Source organism: Eubalaena glacialis, chromosome 11 (assembly GCF_028564815.1).
Source record: "Eubalaena glacialis isolate mEubGla1 chromosome 11, mEubGla1.1.hap2.+ XY, whole genome shotgun sequence".
Lineage (NCBI taxonomy): Eukaryota > Metazoa > Chordata > Mammalia > Artiodactyla > Balaenidae > Eubalaena > Eubalaena glacialis.
In genome coordinates this window covers 26,093,434-26,116,522 of record NC_083726.1, presented here as the reverse complement: position 1 = coordinate 26,116,522, position 23,089 = coordinate 26,093,434, and the positions used below count along the sequence as shown (strand labels likewise).

The 23,089-nt window shown below is 36.6% G+C and overlaps 1 protein-coding gene across 10 annotated transcripts in view; it reads left to right on the top strand.

Annotated features, from left to right (window-relative positions):
* Positions 1-23,089, top strand: part of VEZT (vezatin, adherens junctions transmembrane protein) — a 108,150-nt gene that overhangs the window by 19,262 nt on the left and 65,799 nt on the right. For 6 of the 10 annotated variants that reach the window (XM_061206492.1, XM_061206486.1, XM_061206485.1 and 3 more), the window contains exons 2-3: positions 15,444-15,578; positions 19,119-19,205. In XM_061206492.1, coding sequence (XP_061062475.1) covers positions 15,444-15,578; positions 19,119-19,205 — 222 coding nt within the window. Of the gene's footprint in view, positions 1-15,443; positions 15,579-19,118; positions 19,206-20,284; positions 20,399-23,089 lie in introns of those variants that run through there. The other 4 variants (XM_061206489.1, XM_061206487.1, XM_061206494.1 and 1 more) reach the window with 3 other exon arrangements.

Sequence of the window (23,089 nt, the reverse complement as noted above, 5' to 3'; positions counted from 1 at the left end):
GACAAGTCTTTGCTTTTTTTCTGTCTGGGTCATGTTGTTTCTACTATTTTGGCTTCATCACGTATCCTTAGAGCTCCAATATAGATTTTAACATTTTTAAAAATATGTAAACATCACAAAAGGTAGTAAATTAGTCTCTCTTTTATGTATTTTTATTGCATTTATTAAAATGCAGGTTCCTTTGTCTCACACTATGATACACAGTTCTTAAATTACTTTTAATTACTTATGTAGTTATATTAACAGCTTTCATTTTTAAAATTTTTTAAATTTATTTATTTTGTTTATTTTTTATTTTTTTATTTTTTGGCTGTGTTGGGTCTTCGTTGCTGCATGCAGGCTTTCCTCTATTGGCGGCGAGTGGGGGCCAGTCTTCTCACTGCGGTGGCTTCTCATTGTGGAGCATGGGCTCTAGGCGTGCGGGCTTCAGTAGTTGTGGCTCGCGGGCTCTAGAGTGCAGGCTCAGTAGTTGTGGCGCACAGGCCTAGTTGCTCCGCGGCATGTGGGATCTTCCCGGACCAGGGCTCGAACCCGTGTCCCCTGCCTTGGCTGGCAGATTCTTTAACCACTGTGCCACCAGGGAAGCCCTACAGCTTTCATTTTTTGAAAACATTGTGGAAAGGGGACTAGATTAGTAGTCAAGAGACTAAGATTGATTAGCAATGATATCTTAAGTGAATCACTTAATTTCTCTAAAGCTTGCTTCCCATCTGTTATAAAGGAGTTATACCAGATCATCCTTTAGTATTAAATTTTTCTTGAATCTGGTAGGTTGGTTTACTAAATGAGAGTAGGCCCCTAAGGGCTTCCATTAATTAGGATATACAAGAAGAGATTCTGCTCATTTCCAGTCTATTTTTATTTTTTTATTTATTTTATTTTATTTATTTATTTTTGGCTGCATTGGGTCTTCGCTGCTGTGTGCGGGCTTTTTCTAGTTGCAGTGAGCGGGGGCTACTCTTCGTTGCCAAGGGCGGGCTTCTCATTGCGGTGGCTTCTTTTGTTGTGGAGCATGGGCTCTAGGCGCACGGGCTTCAGTAGTTGTGGCACGCAGGCTCAGTAGTTGTGGCACGTGGGCTTAGTTGCTCTGCGGCATGTGGGATCTTCCCGGACCAGGGCTCGAACCCGTGTCCCCTGCATTGGCAGGCGGATTCTTAACCGCTGCGCCACCGGGGAAGCCCTCCAGTCTATTTTTAGATCAGAAACCCTGGCTCAATTTTAGTTTTCCTGGTTCTCTACCAGGTGTTCTCTGAGTTCCCAGGAGCAAATCATGCCTTAAGGAGTTAGGAGAAAAGGCCCAAAGCTCAATGTACTCCACAGGGCTATAGTGTTAGTGTACTGACTTCATTGTCTCTGGATTTTTAGAATATTGCTAACACATGTAATGTTACTCCCACTACAGAAGATCAGAATGCCTATTCATCTTTATTTGAAATATTTGAGGACATCCTTTATTTTTAAATCCACTTTGTAATTTATTTTGCTGACAGAATCTGGCCAACTATATCCTATTGTTGGGATTTTGCTGATAAATCCACAGTGGTTAACCTCATATCTCTTTAACACATTTATTAAAGTGGATTTTCTACTTTAGTATATATTTTGCCATGTTTTTTTGGTTTTACTTTTCGTTGCAGAAGCTCCCTGATGATAGGGAATAATGAATCATTTTGAGAGAAAGACCTCCCCTCTATCTCTTAACAGAACCACAAATTCTGTCTCCACCTTTTTTATTATTATTACTATTTGGAATAAGGAAAAAAGAAAATAAGGTTGGATGTGATCTAATAATGTCCAAACCTCATTTTAATGTTTACTGCACGCTCTTCTCACACCCAACATCTTGCCAGTGTGTTTAACCTGGCTCTAATTTTTTTTCTAAAGCAGTTAAAAATGATAGTTTTCCTTTCTCATCTTGCTTCTGCTGTACCTTCAGTAAGTGCCCAATATATGCCAGCTGATGAACCATATACTGAATAACATTAAGGGTAGCATCAGAACTAGAGAGAGCTCAATCAGGATTACTTTCTTCTCTTTCCTTAGTTAAGACCAAGTCACTATTGCTCTTTGTTTTTAATCAGTTGAGCCTATAAGCTGTGTGAGTTTTCTCCCTTTGCATCTCTTCATCTTTCTTTTGATGGATATGTTTTGTTTTGGACTAGATGTTATTGTACTTAAGTACATTTGTACTATTATATAGGAAAATATGTAAAGTTAATGTTTTTAAAGCTTTTTGTTGTTTATAACATTTCATGAAAGATTAATTGGATAGAATGAATTTCTGTTGGAAAATATCAGAAGCCTGCAGCCAGGAAAATTTATGAATATATGTCTTATCTGCTGTTGGTTTAAAAAAAATAACCTAAGTAAATATAAATATTAAGTAATATTCTCTAATGGTATTTTTTAAACACCGCTATCCCTATTACTACTTCTGCAGTTATGGAGTAATACTGAGTGGCACTGAAGAAATTATGTTCAGGTTTTTTCAAAGAACTGCTTCTGATAGGAAAATGCTTAGTAATGATGAAGACACGCCCTCCAGTTCAGTGGCCATTTTGTACGGTAGTGCTGGAGAAACAAGTGGGAACCATCAAAGAAAGAAGTGTGCGGATCAAAGGAATATGGTCAAGAGGCAGTAAATTTTTCTTCTAGGTCAAGTGGAGAAATTAGAACTATGCTGCCTGTGAGTAGTTTAATTCATTGGACCAATTTTAAAGAACCCTTTTAGCTTACTTAATCTTTTTAAGTTTTATGATTAGATTTTGCTTTGCTGATAATGAGGAACAATTAAATTAACACATGGATTTGGGGCTTTTGGAATAGTAATTTAGAAGTTATACTGAAATGTGTATACTCCAAAAAGTATTTCCTGTTATTTTATAATATCTTTAATTTTGCAAGGTACTTTTCTATGATATTATTCAAGGTTTAAGGTGGGGGGAGCAATAAGTAGTTATTTTTAAATTATACTTTGTGATTGTGTACTGATTAAAGATAAATGAAAGGTCTATAGAAATTCTGTATATTGGCAATATAATTAATAGTAGTGGAGAAATTTATTTCCCTTTGTAGGGTTTTGTTAACTGTGACGGTTTTAGCTCTTTATATACCAAAAGCTTCTTCATTAAAAATAGAGAAAATAGCTACCTTGCATAATTTGGTAATGACGGTCTTGTCTTCCTCATCAGCTTATTTTGTGGGGTTCTGCAGTTAGCTGGGAAGAAATAAGGAAATCATAGCAACTGACAACAGGAGTTCATCCTTTTCAATCATATTTTCCAAAAAAAATGCTGTTCTATATTGATAATCACATTTAGACCTACAGCTTTAAGCAATATTCAGATAAAAGACTTTTAAAATATTTTTAATAGCTAATAAATAATTGTTTCCAGACAAATATTCTCCATCAGATTCCTTTTACAGATATCTTTTTCCTTAAAGATTTTGTTTTGAATAAAAGATCTTTTAGAGGTTCTACTGGTATGATAGAAACTTTTTAAAGTATGTAACTTAAATTATAGTAGTTTTTTCCTGAAGAAACTAAAAATTGATACAGACTTTTAAAAAAAAGTTACCTGTAAGTAATTTGATAAATTCTATTAACAAGGGAATGGAAATTGAAGGCTTCAAAGCACAGATTTATATCGTTGTAAAGTCTTCATTAACAGTTACTTCTACATCACACAATTTCAGGTTTCTATGCCAATGCTTCCTGCCTCCTACTACCTTATGTTAGTAGCTAACTATTTTCCTATTGCTTTTTGTGTTTAATATAGACTTGCAGAGATCACATAACATCTGACATCTGACAGTAGTTAGCATTTTGCTTTGATATAGTACTGATGCTGTAAATAAAGGAACTGTGTAATAGTCGAGTAGATCATTAGTTTTGATACAGAAAAGTGCTCGGGATCATTCTATTCATTTGCTAAATTAAGAATTCAGCACCTTTTTAATCAGACCTTATGTTGGGCACCTTTTTCCACACAAATAACACACATGAATATACTGTCATTGTAATAACACTCTACCCTTTCAAACCACTTTTAAGTCCAGCTCATTGGATTTTTAAAACAAGATTCTTTGTAGCCAGCTTCTAGGCTTGTGTAATCTGAGGCAAATGCATATGAATTATAGCTCATCTGAAAGAGAAATGATTGGTAATAAATGTAGATATTATTGGGAGACTTATGCTGACCTGTTTTGAATTTTCTAACTTAATCTGTTAAGTAATTTAAAAATTACAAGTTCAGTTTCTGGTTAAAAAATATGCAAACTATACAAAATACTATATTAGACCAAGTTAATGAACTTATTTACTTTAAGTTATTTGCAATGTAGTGGAGTAAATAACAGCTTTAACTCTGTCAGGCTGCCTAGGTTCAAATCCTGGCTCTACCATTTACTGTCTCTGTGACCTTCACCAAGTTACTTGGTCTCTCTGTGCCTTAGTTTCCTCTTATCTTAAATGAGTTCTGCCATAAAAGGTTATTGTAACGATGAGAGTTAGTACATAAAAATGTTTAGAACAATGCCTGGCAGTGTGGTTACTCAGTAAATGTTTAGTGCTGCTGTTTGGGGAGGAATTAGTGGTGAGGGAATCAACAAACAGATGAGAGTCTACACTGATCATCCTCCTGTGAGAAAAAAGTGCAGCTGGTAGCATCAAACAGAATTAGCAGCCTCCACTGACATTTCCAAACCAGAGGTAAACACTGCTTTAGCCTGAGAAATGGGCAGAGGGAGCAAGTCAGGGGCTATTTCCAGATGTCCACTACCTATGGCCCCCATAGCCTGTGGGAAACTGGAACCCTGGAATGAGTAAACAGAAAAATCATGGAGCCTATAGATCATAAGAATACCAATTCTGTGAAGGTTTGGAGGAGCTGCCATTTTCTAAAATATACTCACAGGGAAAAAAATCCAGATTTGTTTTCCAGATTTAAGAGACTGTAGTTCTGTGCAACTTAGAGCCACCAGTGAAAGGGGAATAATTTGAGATGAGGACAGCCTGAAGAGAGGGGGGAAATATATAAGTGAATTAAAAATTGTACCATGCAGGGCCTGCATTTTAGACCTTACAGAATATAAAATCTGACATATATTAGCCATCTCTTTTACTTTCTGTATTCTGATGCATTTAACAACTTGGAGCCTTGCTGACCCTGGAGGGGTTGCTCCTCCCAGGTTACTAAATGATAGTACACTACTCACCTGGCTACTATCTATCTGCCTAATCATACCGGGGTCAGGTACCAGACCCTACTAGGGACAGCCCTTATGCTCCAGAGACTGCTGAAATCATCCATTTCGCCAGCCTTAAGCCTGCTTACCTTGCATTGCCCATTCCTTCCCACAGAAAGCACAATAAAGGCTCTCTCCCATAATTTCCCTCCTCTCCCTCCTGACTGACCATGGTGCCGCCCACATGCCCATCCCTCCCTTGTGGCACAGCCTGCTCCCTTCTCTTGGGATCTGTGAATATAACAAACTATCTTTCCAATGGCAGTTGTCTGCTGATCTGTTGGCCTCACCACACCTGTACAATAAAACCTATATTTTAGGGGCTTCTCTGGTGGCACAGTGGTTAAGAATCCGCCTGCCAATGCAGGGGACACGGGTTCAAGCCGTGGTCCGGGAAGATCCCACATGCCGCGGAGCAACTAAGCCCGTGTGCCACAACTACTGAGCCTGCGCTCTGGAGCCCACGAGCCACAACTACTGAGCCTGCGTGCCACAACTACTGAAGCCCGTGCACCTAGAGCCCGTGCTCCACAGCAAGAGAAACCCACACACCACAACGAAGAGTAGCCCCCACTCACCGCAACCAGAGAAAAGCCTGCACACAACAATGAAGACCCAACGCAGCCAAAAATAAATAAAATTTTTTTTAAAAACATATTTTAAAATAGTAAGACAAATTTGTGAGAGAAGCGTTAGTTGTTCCTTTTAGATCTCCTTTTTCCTCAGGCAATTTTGTGTTATGGTTAAGGGTGTAGGCTTTGGACTCAGACCAGCTAGCTTCACATTCTGCTGGGTGACCTTGGACAACTTATTTAACCTCCGTATACCCCAGTTTCCTTCTAAAATGGGGGTGGTAGTAATAATACCTCTTCAGAAGTTTGTTGTTAGGAGTAAATGAGGTATTATAAAATATGCTTAACTTAATGCCTAACATATAATCAACTCAACAAATCTTAACTATTTTTACTTTTATTATTTTCCAGCTTTGGCTTTACTCTCTTCTAAAATATTGATCTCTCTTAGGGCCCTCTTGTTTTCTCACATTATGAGTTATCTTTAGCTGATCTCATTTACTCCATGTGTTTCCATACCTGTATGCTCTTGTATGGGTTTGCCACCATACCTATTTGCCAAAAAATCTATTCATTCAGACTAGGCCACTCTCCTGATCTCCAAATATTTTAGGTCCAAATTACTCACATTTGAATATCTCACAGGTTCCTCTAACTCATTGCCTCCCTCTTCAGACTTGTTCCTCTGCTGCTATTTTATATTTCAGTAAATAGCACCACCTACTTGTTCAAACCAAAAATGTGGGAGTCATCTTAGTCATCTCTATTGACAGCCACTTTCAATCATAAATGGATACCAAATTTGGGGGGAAGAATTCACAAACTAAAGAATGCTTATTACATTTTGGGAGAAGGAGTAGCGATTAGGGGTAGGAAAAAAAGTTTTTTCACATTTTATATCTTTTTGTACTGTTTGAATTTTTAATTTAAAAACAGTAAGAAAAAAAAATCCATGAAGTTGAGCAGTTGAACTTAGTTTCCTTTTATAGGTAAAGCAAAGTTAACTTTTCCTTGAATATCCTCTGGGAGAAGTTAATGGTAGAAAATTACTATAACTGTAGTTAGTATAGTAGGTGCTCAATAAATATTTGGTAGTGGTAGATGAACAAATGATGATTGCCATTTAAGTTTCCCTTTTGCTAAACTTTTCTAGTGGAATGCTGTTAGCAGTCAATCACTAGCATCTAGAAGACAGAGCAAATAGTTGATGAGGAACCAGAATCAGAATTTGGCCAGTAGTTGTTGCAGATTACAGATTGCTTTTCTAAAAAGGTATACAGCTCTTCTGAGAGAGCTCTTCTGGGGAAGAGAAGGAGAGTGTCCAGAGGGTACATCAGGATTAGTTTGGAAAGAGCATCTTAGGGTTCTGCTGGCTGTTTCTCAGCCTGATGCAGGTGCTTGCTTGTGGGCCTATAGCATTGACAGAGGTGTGCCAGTAGCCAAAGGAAACCACTTCTTAGTAAGATGCCATTTGTGGAAGAAGCTAAATTTATTTAGATATCTAACTTTCCTAGTTACATATGTGGCCCAGTTAGTCACATATATATTTCTTATATATAAGAAATATATACGTTGAGACCCCAACAGAAATTTTTTAATAAGGAAATTATTTTATTGGAAAACTGAAGTTCAGTTAGACGAACAAGAAGTTCATTTAGAAATAATCTCCAAATATAACCAAGTGCTGTAATTATTTTGGTTTTATATAGTATTGGTGGCTGGTTAAAATTTTAATGCATAAACTCTGATACAGTTATTTTGAAGGTAACTCATTTCACTGTTAGAGAGCCTATTGAGTTTTTAGATTGCAAGTCATGGAACAATAACTAATTTTCCATTTTGGTTTTTGAATCATTTTCCCAAAGTAAGAAGTAAGTAATGAAAGCAGCTGCTGGGCTACTTATTTTGGGGGAATTTTTTCAACCTGTGATTCCTTATACTCTAAAACAGGGTTTCTCAACCTCAGCATTGTTGACAGTTTGAGCTGCATAACTTGTGGGGCTCATCCTGTGCATTGCAGGATGTTGAGTAGCATCCCTGATCTCTACCCATTAGATGCCAGTAACACTCCTCGCCTCCTCAGTTATAACAACCAAAAACATCTTCAGACATTGCCAAATGTCGGAGTTGGGGAATGGGGGCAAAGTCTACTTTGAGAACTACTGCTCCATAGGAATATACTGGGGTTTTGTTTTTCACTGTCTAAACATGGCTTCAAAAATCACATAATTGAGAATTGCTTGTTCCACAAGCTTCACATTAATTTTTGAAAAGTAAATATGAATAATTGACACCGATATGTAATTAGCCATTTACTTCTACCTCCAGTAAGACTGGTAACTGGAAATCTTGTTGCTCGAGAGTACTTTTGACGTTTGTTGTTTTAGGTGGAAGTATTGAGTGGCCTGAATTTTTGCAGGAAGTTTGCAAATCCAAACATTTGCCCAGTGTTATCTAAATTTTTTTAGTAAATAAATAAAATATCATGTACACGTTATACTATTTGATGCTTGTGTGATTAACTGACAAGTTCATTTAAAGATGTTACTAAATTAATGTTCGCTTTTTGTCATATTCTCTTTCAGTAGATACTAAAAGTACCACTACCGTTATATGGAAGTTTGTAAAAAGACTTGAGTGTTCTATTCTAAAGTTTAATAAACTTATCTTTTTCCCAGATTAAAATAATAACTTGAATTTTTTCAATTTTACATTTTTTTGCCATAGTATTTTCTTAAATCTTTTATACTAGACTCTGGGAAAACCTAGCATCTGACTTTTCAAAACTTTTATAATAGAATTTAAAATTATACATAAAAAGAGTAATACAGTGAAAGTTGCATGTGCCCATCACCCAGCTTCAGCTTGAGCAGCTGTTAACATTTTGCCAAACTGTCTCTTCTGTTCCCCTCCCACCCCCATCATTTTTCTTGGAGTATTTTAGAGCAAATTCCAGACATTACTTAATTTCACCTGTAAATGCTTCAGTATGCATCTCCAGCAGATAAGTAATCTCTCTCTTTTTTTTAATGCTAACTCCAATACAATTATCTAAAAAAATTAATAATTCCCTAATATCATCTAATACCTAATCTGTGTTTGGATTGCCTCAAGTATCTCAAAAATGTCTTCTTACAACTGTTCAAACCAGGATCCTAACAAAGTCCATCTATCACATTTGGGTGATACGTCCCTTTAGTCTTTAGCAGTTTTCTCCACCTCCACCTTTATTATGTCATTTATTTGTTGAAGAAACTGGGTAATTTGATCTGTAGAATTTCCACATTGTGGACTTGGCCGGTTACATAGGATAAAATGGCATTCTAGTTAGCACAAAATTCTATATTTTAACATACCACTTTTTTATCTTGTTTCCCAAAGAACGTTGTGAGTTTTGTTTTACTACCTGAAAAGTTTAAGAACTTCGTAGCATTCTTATTTTGTACTTAAGGAAGCTAAGACCAAGAGAGGGTTTTCCTGAAACTACCAACTTAGTTGGAAAGTATCAGACTACTCAGCATTTTCCTTGGTACTGTTGAAAGCCCAGTGTACCATGGTTTTATCAGAAGTGTCATAGGATGAAACTTTTTTAGCAAAGACCTCACCTGTTTTGTTTTCTCCCCTGTGCCTACATATTACCTGCTACATGGAGGATATTTAATTAGTATTTATTATTATGAGTTGTCTAATTCTGCCAGGTTTGGCCTACTCTTCCCTTTCTGGGCTAGAACCTGAAAGATTACAACTTGTTCTATCCGTAAGGGTTTAAAGCGGTTTAGGAGAGCAAACCTAATAATAAAAGCATTTTACTCATCACCTCCATTTCGGCACTAGTTAATCTTCCTTTCTAAATGCAAACCAGCACTTATATAGAATGCACCATAAATCATGCAGAAAATAAACAATGCATTAAAATGCATTCAAACTTTATATATCCATTAGTGTGGGATCTGATATCTTGGGGGGAGCATGAAGTGCAGGTAGTCTGGGACTTAAAGAGTCATTTTATTGCAGTGCTTGTTCAGCAAAAATACTGGGGTTTCCTGTCTATTTTTGTTTATTTTTCTTACAAAAATATATTTCAGTCATCAGAGCAATCTTAGCACAACCAAGGACTGTTGGCATTTTTTCACTTAGCAAAATTCTTTCTGGTGCTATGATGTGTGTTTTCTGTCAGCTAAAATTTACAGGAATAGTGAACCACAAGGATTTCCTGAGGAGAAGCTCCCACATGCTGTGTCTGGGATTTCTCATATTTCTTTTGGCAGCAGTAACATTCTCCAATACTACAGAATTACAGTTTGAGTCCAGTGCTAATAATTTCTCTTCAAGAAAACAACTTAACTGAAACATTTGTGGTTCTGTTTCGCTTGAACCAAGGAAAAAGTTATAACAGAGAAAATTACCTATCACCACCTACTCTGCCTTACCCTCCACAAAAAAAAAAAAGTCCCGTTCTGAAGCTGGATCAACCTATAATAATACTCATTATATGAATCATAGAAATTTCTGTGTGTTCGTTTTTAAGCCTAATAGCTGCAAACCTCCAAATATAGTGGTTAAGGCTGTTGCAATAGGGAGCCTCACCTTGCTGTAAAAGAAAAAGTATTTTATATTGGGTGATCAGGTTTTATACAAAGACATTATTTACCTCTTTCTCATTCTGTCATGCATGTACAGAGTATGAAAAGCTAATCAATATGGTTTCATATTGCCTGTTAAAATTAACCTTTTCAAAATTATCACTTGTCAAGTTTGGTATGGCTATTCTTTGATAACACAATTATCAGAAAAGACTTAAAATACTCCTCCATTTCCAACTACATATCTGTTTAAGCTCTGATTTTCTTTATATACTTAATCCAAAATAAAAAATTACAACTGATTCAATACAGAAGTGGATATAAGAATCCAGCTACCTCCTGTTAAGGTAGACTTCAAGAGATGTGCAAAAATATAAAACAATCCACTCTTAATACATTTCTTTCATTGTGGAAAAAAATTTTCATTAAAATTATGTTGTTTACATAAATTTATAATGGGTTTATTGTTATTTTAAGTAAGTTAATAAATGTTTCAATTTTTTAGTTTCAATTTCTAATATGGTAAATATTGTTAGATAGCCACATAAACAAAAGCTCTTTGGGAGCTTCAGTAATTTTTAAGATCATAAAGGGGTCTTGAGACCAAAACAATTTGAGAACCACTGGTCATGATTTGGTTATCTGAGATCTTTCAAATAGTGCACAGGTTATTTGGCAGTTTCAGAGAAAAAGATAATTTTATCTGCCAGACATTTTTTAAATTAATACAAAATAATAACTTTACTAAAAATCCCTTTGCATTCTTAAAAATTGCTCTTGTGCTACAAGATCTATCTTGGTCAGTTCTTCTTGGCTAATGTTCAGTTTGTTAACCAAAGGATGTTTGTTTTTCATTTGTGTGTTATCATTGGTTAAATTTTTTAAATTAATTTTGGGCTGCGTTGGGTCTTTGTTGCTGCGTGCGGGCTTTCTCTAGTTGCGGCGAGCGGGGGCTACTCTTCGTTGCGGTGTGCAGGCTTCTCATTGCAGTGGCTTCTCTTTGTTGCGGAGCACGGGCTCTAGGCGCGCGCGGGCTTCAGTAGTTGTGGCTCGCGGGCTCCAGAGCACAGGCTCAGTAGTTGTGGCGCACGGCCTTAGTTGCTCTGCGGCATGTGGGATCTTCCCGGACCAGGGCTCAAACCTGTGTCCCCTCTTAACCTCTGCGCCACCAGGGAAGTCCCATCAAAATTTTCTTTTGGCTCAAAGGTGATTGAATCGTAAAAGTGGAAATAAAACAGTAAAATAAATGCTACAACTCAGAATACTATCATAAACATAGTCAGTAGAGCTTTAGTGTTCGTATAGTCTGAGTTTATATGTGTTAGAAAGTGATATGATTTGCATTAACAACCAAAAAGAGAAGAGTGCAGACATGAAATACGATGATGACTGGAATTAACATTTTATTGGACCTGCAGTACCTTCATCCCTTGTCTCCAGAGGTGGTCTACTCTGAAATTTTGCCAAAAACTTAGTTACATAAAGCCATGAAACAAAGTACAATGATGGCCTTGGCAAGCCAGAATTTTCCAGAACTGTAAAACAGTGCTTTCTAGGCTGAAAGTGATGAATTCTATCACTAAAGATGAGGAAGAAACCAGAACTGCTAAGGCATCATTCATAGTTGCGTAGCACAAATGGGTATGTATGTCACACCTTTGACCAGAAGCTTATGAACCAGCCAAAAAGTTATTGAGAAGTTTTGTTTGGAGAAAAGTCGGAATAAGTTACTGGTAGAATTACCATATCAAAAGACACTGTTGGGGCTTCCCTGGTGGCACAGTGGTTAAGAATCCGCCTGCCAATGCAGGGGACACAGGTTCGAACCCTGGCCTGGGAAGATCCCACATGCTGCGGAGCAACTAAGCTCGTGCACCATAACTACTGAGCCTGTGCTCTAGAGCCCGTGAGCCACAACTACTGAGCCCACGTGCCACAGATACTGAAGCCTGTGCACCTAGAGCCCGTGCTCTGCAACAAGAGAAGCCACGACAATGAGAAGCCCGCACATCACAACAAAGAGTAACCCCTGCTCGCTGCAACTAGAGAAAACCCGCGCACAGCAACGTAAGACCCAACACAGCCAAAAATAAATAAATCAATCAATAATTTTTTTTTTAAAGACACCGTTGGACATTATCAGTAGTACACAAGGTAAACAATTAATGCTGCTGTTTTGTGAAATATGAAATAACAAGTGTTCCAGACTATGGTGATCCAAACTGAGTGTGTATGCTCTTAGTTAATGTGCAAACAAAAAGGGAGAACAAAGTATTCATTGTATCTCTTCTGTGGAATCACTTCTTAAAAATCTGTGTTACAGATACTCCATTTTGTTATTTTGTGAGCTGTGACATAAGCTGGAAAAGGAAGGGATATTGTGGTCAGTGCTGACTTAACATCAGCTAAGTGTGCTGTAAGGAAGGACATTACAGTGTGAATAAAAAGAGGTTTGGCCCCGTCCCCAGCCCCCAGCCCTCCTCCCAGAGAACAATTAGCAGGCAAGAGTGTACCTCATGATCTTAATTGAGTTGGGAGTCAACAGACTAAGGCTGTTGGGCCAATTTGTACTCCCGCTGTGCCTTTTTTATATGGCTGGTGAACAAAGAATGGTGTTTTACATTTTTTTAATGGTTGGGGAAGATATCAAAAGAATGATATTTTGTGATGCATGAAAATTATAAAGTTTGGTATTTCCATAAATAAGGTTTTACTGGAACATAACCACATTCATTGGTCTATATATTGTCTGTGGCTGCTTTCACACTACTGCAACGGACTTGATGAGTTGCAACAGAGACCATATGGCCTGCAAAGCCTAAAATATTTACTATCTGGCCTTTTACAGAAGAAGTTTGATGACCCTTGAATTAGAGTAACTCCACTTTGATCCATCTTATTTATTGTTCTTCCCCATGGGAGTTCATTTGAAGAAAGGGTTCTACTGCCTTAAAAACAAGTTTTGGGTTTTTTTCTAAAGTATGTAAACTTTTCCAAAGGTCAGCCCAAAGAGCTAGCGTTCTTGTTCTTTTGCCACTCTGGGGGCAGAGCAGGGTGGGGTTCACAGTTCAGTTTGAAAATACAGATTGAGTAACTCAAGGCAATATTTGAAGATACATTATGGGTGATAAAAAGATTAACCATTTGTGCCACCAGAGATTTTAAGTCTGATAACAGGGATAAGACAGTAAATTCTTCCTCCTTATTTTTAAAATTTTTGCATATTTTTCTCAAAAGAGAAATTAAACATAGCTTAAAAGGAAGGCATCTGACTCATCTTCCTGTTCCCTCAAGTTAATATCCAGTGAATTGCTACCAGTCCAGCAAATTCCCACTCTTCCTCATTTTTCCAAACTCAAAGATACATTCCCTAAAAGCGTTGGTCTAATTTAGCTACCTCCTGTTTCCATAGCAACCAATACATTCCTGTAATTATTAATTTGCTTCGTGTCTCTGTACTAAACTATAAGTAAGCTTCTTTGGTGTCTTCCTCTCTAAACACAGGAGGGACTATTTGTAATTTTAGGTAATATAGCACAATATTTCAGAGCACTGGCTTTGGAGTCAGACTTATCCTGCTTTCTCTAGCTGAGTGAATCTTTCCTCATCTATGAAATGGGAATAACAGTAGTAATGATGATGGTAATTTAGTTTGTTGTAAACCTTAACTGAGACGATGCATGTAAAATGCTTAGTTGAGGTTTTGCCACATAGCACTATGTCATCTGAGTGGCTGTTGTTTTGGTGGTTGTTGTTATTGTATCTCTAGTATCTGACATAATGTCTTTTTTAAGTATTAAAAATCTTGTTGAATGGAATCAAGATTTATTTTAAACATTTACCAACTTTGTGCTTTAGAGAAGACTAAAAGTTAAAATTAAAGCTTGCCACTTATCTAGAAAGAGTTGTCCCATGGATTTTCATTCAATAGTGATGATGATGTTTCTGTTTGATGTTCTTTTTTTTTTTTTTGGTCTGTTCCAAAACCTGTGCTCTTTCCACATAGCTTATGTAAAGTTGAGGTATAAATTGAATGCTTACTATGTGCCAAGGACTGTTCTAAATGCTTTATATTTATTTAGTCCTCGTAAGAGCTCTATGAGTTAGGTATTAGTTATTATTCCTGTTTTTACATGAGACAGCCGAAGCAGAGAAGGATCATAAATTGCCATGGGTTACCAAGCTAATAAGAGGGAGAATTGGGATTTGAATCCGCAGTCTGGCTCCAGAGTTTGTGTTCTTAACCTGCACAAACCTACCTCTCTTATTTGCTATATGCTTGTATGTAGGCATATTTTAGGTAACTCCAACTTTCTTGGAGTTTTAAGTTTGTTTACAGTGCTGGCATATGATACATAATACTCATTTGTGCTTGAATGAATTAATATGGTATGATAAATTTATAATTGATATAGTATGATCATTGATTAATTCTTCTTGGCTTCAAGTAATAACTATTTTTCACTGTAGGTCCTTTTCGGAGCTATCTTTAGCCAGGATTAGCTATTATGAAGCAATCTATTCTAATACTACAAAAATGTGGACAAAGAAATTGCTTAACAAATCTACTTACATTCCTAAATTCATTTTTTCTTGCTGGTACTCACTCAAAGAAAAAAGTCTGTGTTTTATTTAGTTTTTCCTTTTTTGGATTACTCTGTTGAATTGTTTGTTGATTTTTTTTTTTTTTTAATGTTACGTGGCATTGTGACAGATAATTCAATTCTTTATAGAAGAAGCCTTAAAGAATTTGGGCATACTTGTCATAATGTTGAATTTGGCCTCTAAAACTTCTGAAATACAGTTGATCTTTGAAACATAGGGGAGTTAGAGGCACCCACCCGCGTATAACTTCACAGTCAGCCCTCTCTGTTCTCAGTTCCTCTTCCTGGGCTTCAACCAACCCTCCATTGTGTAGTGCTATAATATGTATTTATTTTTTAGAATCTTCATCAAAGTGGAACCCCACAGTTCAAACCCTTATTGTTAAAGGGTCAACTGTAGTAATGATCTTGAAATTTACTTTATATGTCTCTTTCAGAATTCTCCACTTTACCAGTACTTACAGGATCTGGGACACACAGACTTCGAAGTATGTTCTTCTCTGTCACCAAAACCAGAAAAATGCACAGTGACAGAGGGACAACAAAAGCCTCCTGCAAGAGCCCTGCCAAAAGTAAGAAGGCATACTCATTCTCTTTGACTCAATCTTTTGTTCTTTACTGATTATTTAAACTGCCTTTACCCTTATCCTTGCAAAAAACAAAAACAAGAAAACACCTTGTTGGCACCTCCATGTTCTCCCTTGCACTGGTAAGACTTTAATTTTTATTTCATCAGTAGTACGTGTCTGTTTAGATAAACATGAATCCTTGCTGTTTTAGACTATCTCATGGGTAGTTTGTATAATGAATTAAAATTAATATGATTGAAGATTAAAATATATTACATATTTAAACATTGAAGTTATCTGGAAGGAACCAGAAAAATAAACTAAAACCTTAATGAGAACCCAACTATAGGATTCCTATAGTAACTAGAATTTTTTTCTTTGAGGGAGATTGGGATTCACATATATACACTAATATGTATAAAATAGATAACTAATTTCAAAAAAAAAGAAAAAAATAGTGGGATAGCAAGTGCAGACAAAACAAAAAAAATGTTTTAAAGAGAATGCAAATTATAAGAAAGCATATTAATACTTAATAAACAGTTTCAAGGATATATGATGGAGTGGGTGTATTTACCTCAATTTCTGATGCCCTTTATATCTGTAGTATCATATACTTTTATACAGTGAATATTTCATAGTTGATGTACATCGTGAGGCTGAGATACTAGAAGAAGCCACCAATAATTATGTTCTATAAAATACATTTACTAGATTGATTCATGTTCTGTTAGCTGTGTTTATTAAAATCAGAAAAATTCCAGTACATTTCAGTTTTAACAAAAGGAATTCTAATTTAACAGAAAAAAATGTAACCAGATTACCTCATTTCTTAAGCATTCTAGTTTAATCAGTGTTTTATTATAATTCAAGTTCCTTTTGGGAGGAGGATTTTAAAGTTTTCAATTAGTCATTTACTCTGTGTGATAGAAAGGAAAAGATCTTTCCTTCTGTACTTCTTAGAAAAACTGTAAAATGTGAGGTAACCAAGCTGGGCCCAATTGCAACAGCAGAGTAAACACCAGAGAAATGGGGTTTTTTTCCCACTAACACTCACAAGGTGGGAGTTAGGGGAGCAAGAGTCCTCTGTACTTAAACCCTTTCTTCTCCTTGCTCCTTTCAAATATGAACGTTCCTGGGAAAAGTTTTGAAAGCAAAATCTAAAGATATATCTAAAAGATTATTGGGACTTCCCTGGTGGTCCAGTGGCTAAGACTTCGCGCTCCCAACGCAGGGGGCCCAGGTTCAATCCCTGGTCGGGGAACTAGATATCACATGCTGCAACTAAGAGTTCGCATGCCGCAACTGAAGATCCTGCATGCTGCAGTGGGGATCCTGAGTGCCGCAGCTAAGACCTGGCATGGCCAAATAAATAAATATTTTTAAAAAAATAATAAAAATAAAAGATTATTTACAGACTAAAATTTGAATTTGAGATTACTTGGCAACAAAAGACAAAGAATGGGCCAAGGGATAGTGTTGGGGCAGGAGATGGACATTGACCTCTTGTGTGTGTGAGTGTGTGTGTGTAAACTTGGGTTTTGTAAGTATTTAATTTTCATTTATGACAGGTATTTTTACATATAGAAATGTTGTTATTAATTTACAAATAAATGAGAGTTTAAAATTTCATCCTCTTAGAAATAGAGGAACAGTAAAAAGCATAGCCAGAGGGTGTTTTTCAAAATTACCACATGTCTAGAAAATTCATTTAGTCTTCATGTTACACATTTCAGCTGTACAAGCTATATCTTTCTAAAATGGAGTTTTTCTAGATATGAGGCAGCTAAATTTTAGAAAGATTTGTTATTCCTTCTTAGGGGATATATTTTTAGAATTGCCCCCCAAATTGTGTTCAAGCTATGAAGTAGCAGTTATTTTCTTTGGAAAGCAAATTTTCTGTATGAGTTCATGATGAAACAGTCATTAGCATTAATCACCCTTTTTAAACTTTTTTTAAAAATGTGATTGTTAGAGTACTTATTGAGTAGTCTGTACTGGTATTCTTTTCATGAATATTCATTCTCTGTATATTTTTTTCTGGTTTCTGTTCCTGTGATTATTCTTAAACATTCCTCCCACAAAGTTTCAGCATCAGTCCTCTTTGCTTGATCTGTTTTCTCTGAGCTATCTCATCTACTTTCTTACCCTCATTGGCCCCTTTTGTTTATTCTCCATTTTCACTGAGTTCCAGATACTTCTTAGACTTTTCCATTTGCCTGTGCTCCAGGCAACTCAGATTCAATATGTCTAAAACAACTTTTTTTTCTCAGCACTCCTGAAACAAAATATTCTTTCTGTATTCCCAAATTACCAGCCTCTCAATTATCTTGCAATTTCCCATCACTCCCACATTGATTTGGTCATTAAGTGACTCAACTTCTTTGTCTCTAAAAGCCAATCCTTATTACCATTTTTGCTACCCTAGTTCAAGCCTTTATCATTATTTAGCTGGGCTGTTGTATATCCTTCTAATCATGCTTCTTGGCAACACTCATTCCCTGCTAGTACAGCCTCTGCAGTGTTGCCAGTTATTTTTCTAAAGTGCTGATTTTTATTGTTTCACTTCCTTACATAAAAACCTTTGGTGACTCCTCACAGTCTACAGGATAAATTCTAAACTATTATTAAGACCACAGTCTTTTAAAACCTATCTCAGTGTACCTTTTAAACTTCATTATTCTTCCCTTGGGTCTTAGCTGTCCCAAACTATGCCACTATCCCCAATGGCATGTACTTCCATGGCTCTCTCCTTTATTCATTCTTTCCCCTTGCCTGGAGTGTTCTTCCCTCCATTGTTATTAAATTCCTATTCAACTGTTAGGGCTTAGCTCCAGTGTCAGCTCCTCTTGACCTCCTTTTTCCCACACTTTTTCAGATTTTACATTGGTTTGTAATTATTTGTACTGTCTCTTCTAAGTTCTTGAAAACAGCAGTTATGTATATTCATCTTTGTTCCCATGACCCTTTTTCAGTACCTGGAATATAATAGTCACTCAGTGAATGTAAACTCCATTTACTGGCCTGCTCAGGAAATGGGCTATTAAGGTAAATTGAATTTTTGATTGATTCAATAATAAAACTTTTATTTCAATATGAGACAGTTTTTCTAAAATTGATTAAAATATCTTTCTGCCTTAGTATTGTAGAATGAAATGCTCTTAATATTTGAGAACTTGGAGTACTTGGTTTTCATTTTGAAATACATACCCAATACCATCGTCATGTGGACATAGGTAGTATATAGTGTACCCAAGATACGTAGGTTTACAGGTCTCATTCCAACTCACTGAATCTGAATCTTTAGTTGGGGGGCCCAGGAGTATGTTTCTGACTGAATCCTCCAGGTGATTCTGATGTGCGAGTAAACTGGGGATCTAATAAGGAGGCTGCAACACACTGGCAAAGCATATAATATAACCTAGATGACTTTTTTCTTCCTTTTTCTGATAAAAATTATGATTAATTAGAAGTAACTTATTTGAAGTTTTTCTGCTATTGAGGTGTGCTTTAATAATCCTTTACAATGTCATTCATCTTCAGCGAGGCATCCTGTTAAAAGTGGCTGAAACCATCAAAAGTTGGATTTTGGTTCAGTGCAGTAAGAATGATGACTTACTTCACAAGTTGGTGAGTGTTCACTTTACTTCTTTTTTGTCACTTTTCAGGACTCCGGTTTATTAGTGAGAAAATTGATGAATCCGAATTTGTTTTGCTACTGATTTGGGCAGTGATTGATTTTGATTAGAAATTCTGGGCTGTTCTTCAAAAGGAGACTGTCTGCTTCATGAAGTGTTAAAGTTTGTTTGTATCACCTAAGGAAAAAAAAAGGAAAGGAAGTTCTTCAGTAACTGGGGATCTTTGCATTTGGACTCATTAGTAGTATTTCATAGGTCTTCTAAGAGGTTATTAGCCACTGAGAATAGGATATTCTGGTAATTATTGAAGCCCTATTTGTTAGATTACTCATTTCCTGCTGCCGTCTTCCTCCATTGACAGGTATTCCTCTCCGTGAGGAAGGGAATAGATCTATTAGTGGGATCCTCCCCCTTTTCATTAGGAACTTGACTGTCTCTATTCCACAGCCTATGATTACAAAGTTTGGGCAAAATCAAGAGTGGTTCCTCCCTAATTTATTTATCATTAATCTATCATTCTCTGACAACTTCATATGTAAAATTTAGTCTTCCGGGACTGATAAATCACAGAATTTCCCAAAGACTAGCTTGATCTCTGAGCCCCAAGAGGGAGTACATCCTAACAATATGAAGTCTAGGTAATATAGCTAAAAAAATTAAAGTTTTAAAATTCTTATGGCTCTCACAAGTAAGCAGATTTCAGAATCTTCTGCTGCCCTGTGACCTTAAGATGATAATTATCATTCTTGTAAACTATCATTTGTCAAAGGATGTTTACAGAGTGCTTTCACATTTTGATTTGTTAATCCAAACCCTGTATAAGGTTTAGTGTGTTTTACCATTTGGAAGCCTGAGGTTCAGACATTTCAGTTTGGTTAAAAATACTTATTAAGTGAATTGTTCAAGAATGTTCAGCTAGAAAGTGAATCAGAATTTGAACTCGAGTCTCCTGGTTTCAAAGCCCAGGCTCTTTTCATTATAATGTACCACCTTTCTAGCATGAGTATTACTATGTTTTGACTGACTAAAATTACTTTTTTAGCAATCTGTATGGGCAAGTTCTCTGTTCAGGGTTTCATCTTCATAGGTGTGTTGAAAAGGTCAATGAAGTGTCTTATCATCTACGTAGACATCATCTCTAGCCAGATGGAGCCATCCTCATTCTTCAGTGATACTAGGACTGTGGTAAGGTATATGGATCCATATACATTTTTCTGTGGTTTAATCATAGTCTGCATAGTCCTGATCTTTTCATTCTTGGTTCTTTGTCATTGGCCACATGCTTCATGTCATATTTCACTATAAAGTACCAGCTTCTGAATGCATCCCTTCTGTGCTTATATTATGCAGAACTGTAGGAAGTACATTCCTGAGAAATAGTTTACTAGTAATGCAACAAGGAATTGCCCAGTTAGCATCTGGCATGAGATTGCTTGACTTTTCCCCTTGATTACGAAACATTTTAAATTTTGTTAGCTATACAGATATTGAACCAGTCTCTTCCTTTTATAAAGATACTGGCAATTGCTCCATGATATCTGAACATTTTACCATTGTTCATTTTCATTAAGGTAGTACTTTTCTTCTTAAAGATTAAAAAAAAATTCCTTTATAGCAAGTATGATGTTAGTGGTATTGGCACTTTTTAAGTGCTTTTTAGCCTATAAAGTGCTATCATACATTATTTCACTTGATCCTCATCAGCTTTATTAAATAACACTGTATATTAAAAAGTGTGTAAGATCATTGAAGTATATTGACACATGAATAAGTTCTCTTCTCCATCCCTAGGGGCCAAAATAGAAATCTCTTTATTCTTTAGCTGTGCTTCTCATAGTCTTTTCATTCCATCCAAGCGGAATTCTTCCTAAGTTATCTTCTCATGCTATTTCTCTGTTTAACTTCTAAAAAGATCCCTACTACCTATCAAATCAAGTCCAATTCATCACTTTGGCTGGCATGAAAGAGTCTGCGTAATTTGGCCCTAATCTACCTTTCCAGCTTTATCCCCCAATATTTTCATCAGCCCAATACACTCTTCCTTTTCTTTTATTCCTTGCCTATTCTCTATGTCTATATTTGTACTACTATACTGTGAAATTTGTTCCATTTTTCTATTATTGGAATCTTTCCAATAAGCGGTACTAGCTCTTCCTCAAGGCCTTTCCCAGAAACTTCAGTCTGTTGGATCTCTTATTTTCTGCAACCACCTCGTATTAATTTTCTATGCTATGTTCTGTAAGTTTTTGTATTCTGTGAGCTTTTCTTTATTGTATTTTCAATTATTTCATATGTACTAACAACACTAACAGCTAACACTTACATAGCGCTTACTGCGCGCCAGATATTCTTAGTAGTTTATAAATACTTACTTATTTAATCCTTGCAACAACCCTGTGAAGTGGGTACTGTTATTATCCTCACTTTGAGAATGAGGAAACTGGAACAGAAAGGTTATTAACTTGCTTAAGTTGTGGGACCAAAATATAAACCCAGGCACTAACTAAGTCTTGACACTGAGACTTGTTGAGGGCGAGCCAAAGTTCACATAGCACACCTCCCCCCAGCACAGAGCACCCATACTATTAATACTGCCTCGAATCACACTGGTTTTGGGGAGGCTTTATCCCAGTTCTGCAACAGGTCTCATGCCAAGGAGTGGTGTTGAAGAAAGTGAGTTCCTGATTAAGCGGCATGCCCATAAGAGGATCTGTGCAGAGGAAGAGTTCCCAATCTGCACTAACAGCCTCCCCCTCTCTGTCAGCCTTAGCCTTCATTTAATTAGGCTTCTTTAAACTTACCCCTATACAATTACATAGAGGTCTCATAAAAGGCCTGATTTCAAGTTTTTGTAGCAAAAGTTTTATTTTTAATACTTGTATTTGAATATGGTCATGTCTGATTGGGGAATCCAAACCAAATTATAAGGCCAATATGTGAAGGTTTATTTTAAGGATTACTGGAAAAGCTACCATGCTCCACCCCCTGCTCTCCTGCCTTCCATTGCCCACCTGCTGTCGCTACCCTGCAGCCCACTTCCCCCTCTCCACCCCCAACAGTAATATAAAGTGAGTTGTGCTGTTCTCTCTTTATGAAAGTGGGGTGGAATGTCGAAAAACTAAGTGGTTCCTAATGTTAGGATTGTAAGAGAGAGGAGGCAGTAGTTCAAATATGAACCATAAAAGTGCTGCAGAGGTATGTGCAGGGCATATCAGTAGATGGTAAAAAAGCCATATAGGCTAAAAGGAAGATCAGCATTCCACTGAGTTTTTTTTTTTTTTTAGATAATTAAAAGAAATATATCCAAATAGGCCTAATATTAAAAATATTCTCCTTCTCTAAAAGTGATGTATAGCCCATGATCAAGAGGATATGTGCTCTTAGTGTATGGATCACTGCTTAAGTCCTCATGGTTAGCTGCAGCTAGAATCTGTGGTGCGGGAATGATTAAGAAGAGCAAACCCACTGCCCTCAAACCCTAGACCTAACTGGTTTTACTTTAGTTGCTAAGGGTCTTGTCCATTAAAAGTTCTCTTTATTTTTATCATACAATAGTATCTCCCTATTCCTAAGTTTAATACAACATAAAACTAAATTTTCTGGTAGAGAAGACTATATTCAGGGAAGAAGAATCAACTACCAAAGACTTAGGGTTTGAAATCATAATCCTGGAAAGTTACTTAATCTCTTTGAGCTTCAGTTTTCTCCTCTGTAGAATGGACAGGAGGATGATAATGTACATCACAGGGTTACTGTGAGAATTGCTCTAACATTGCTACCTCATCTCTCACCTCTCCACCAGGTACACTCTGCAAAAACTAATATTGGTGACTTGCAGGTCCCCAAACTAGAAGAGACTTGCTTTCATTGTGTCTC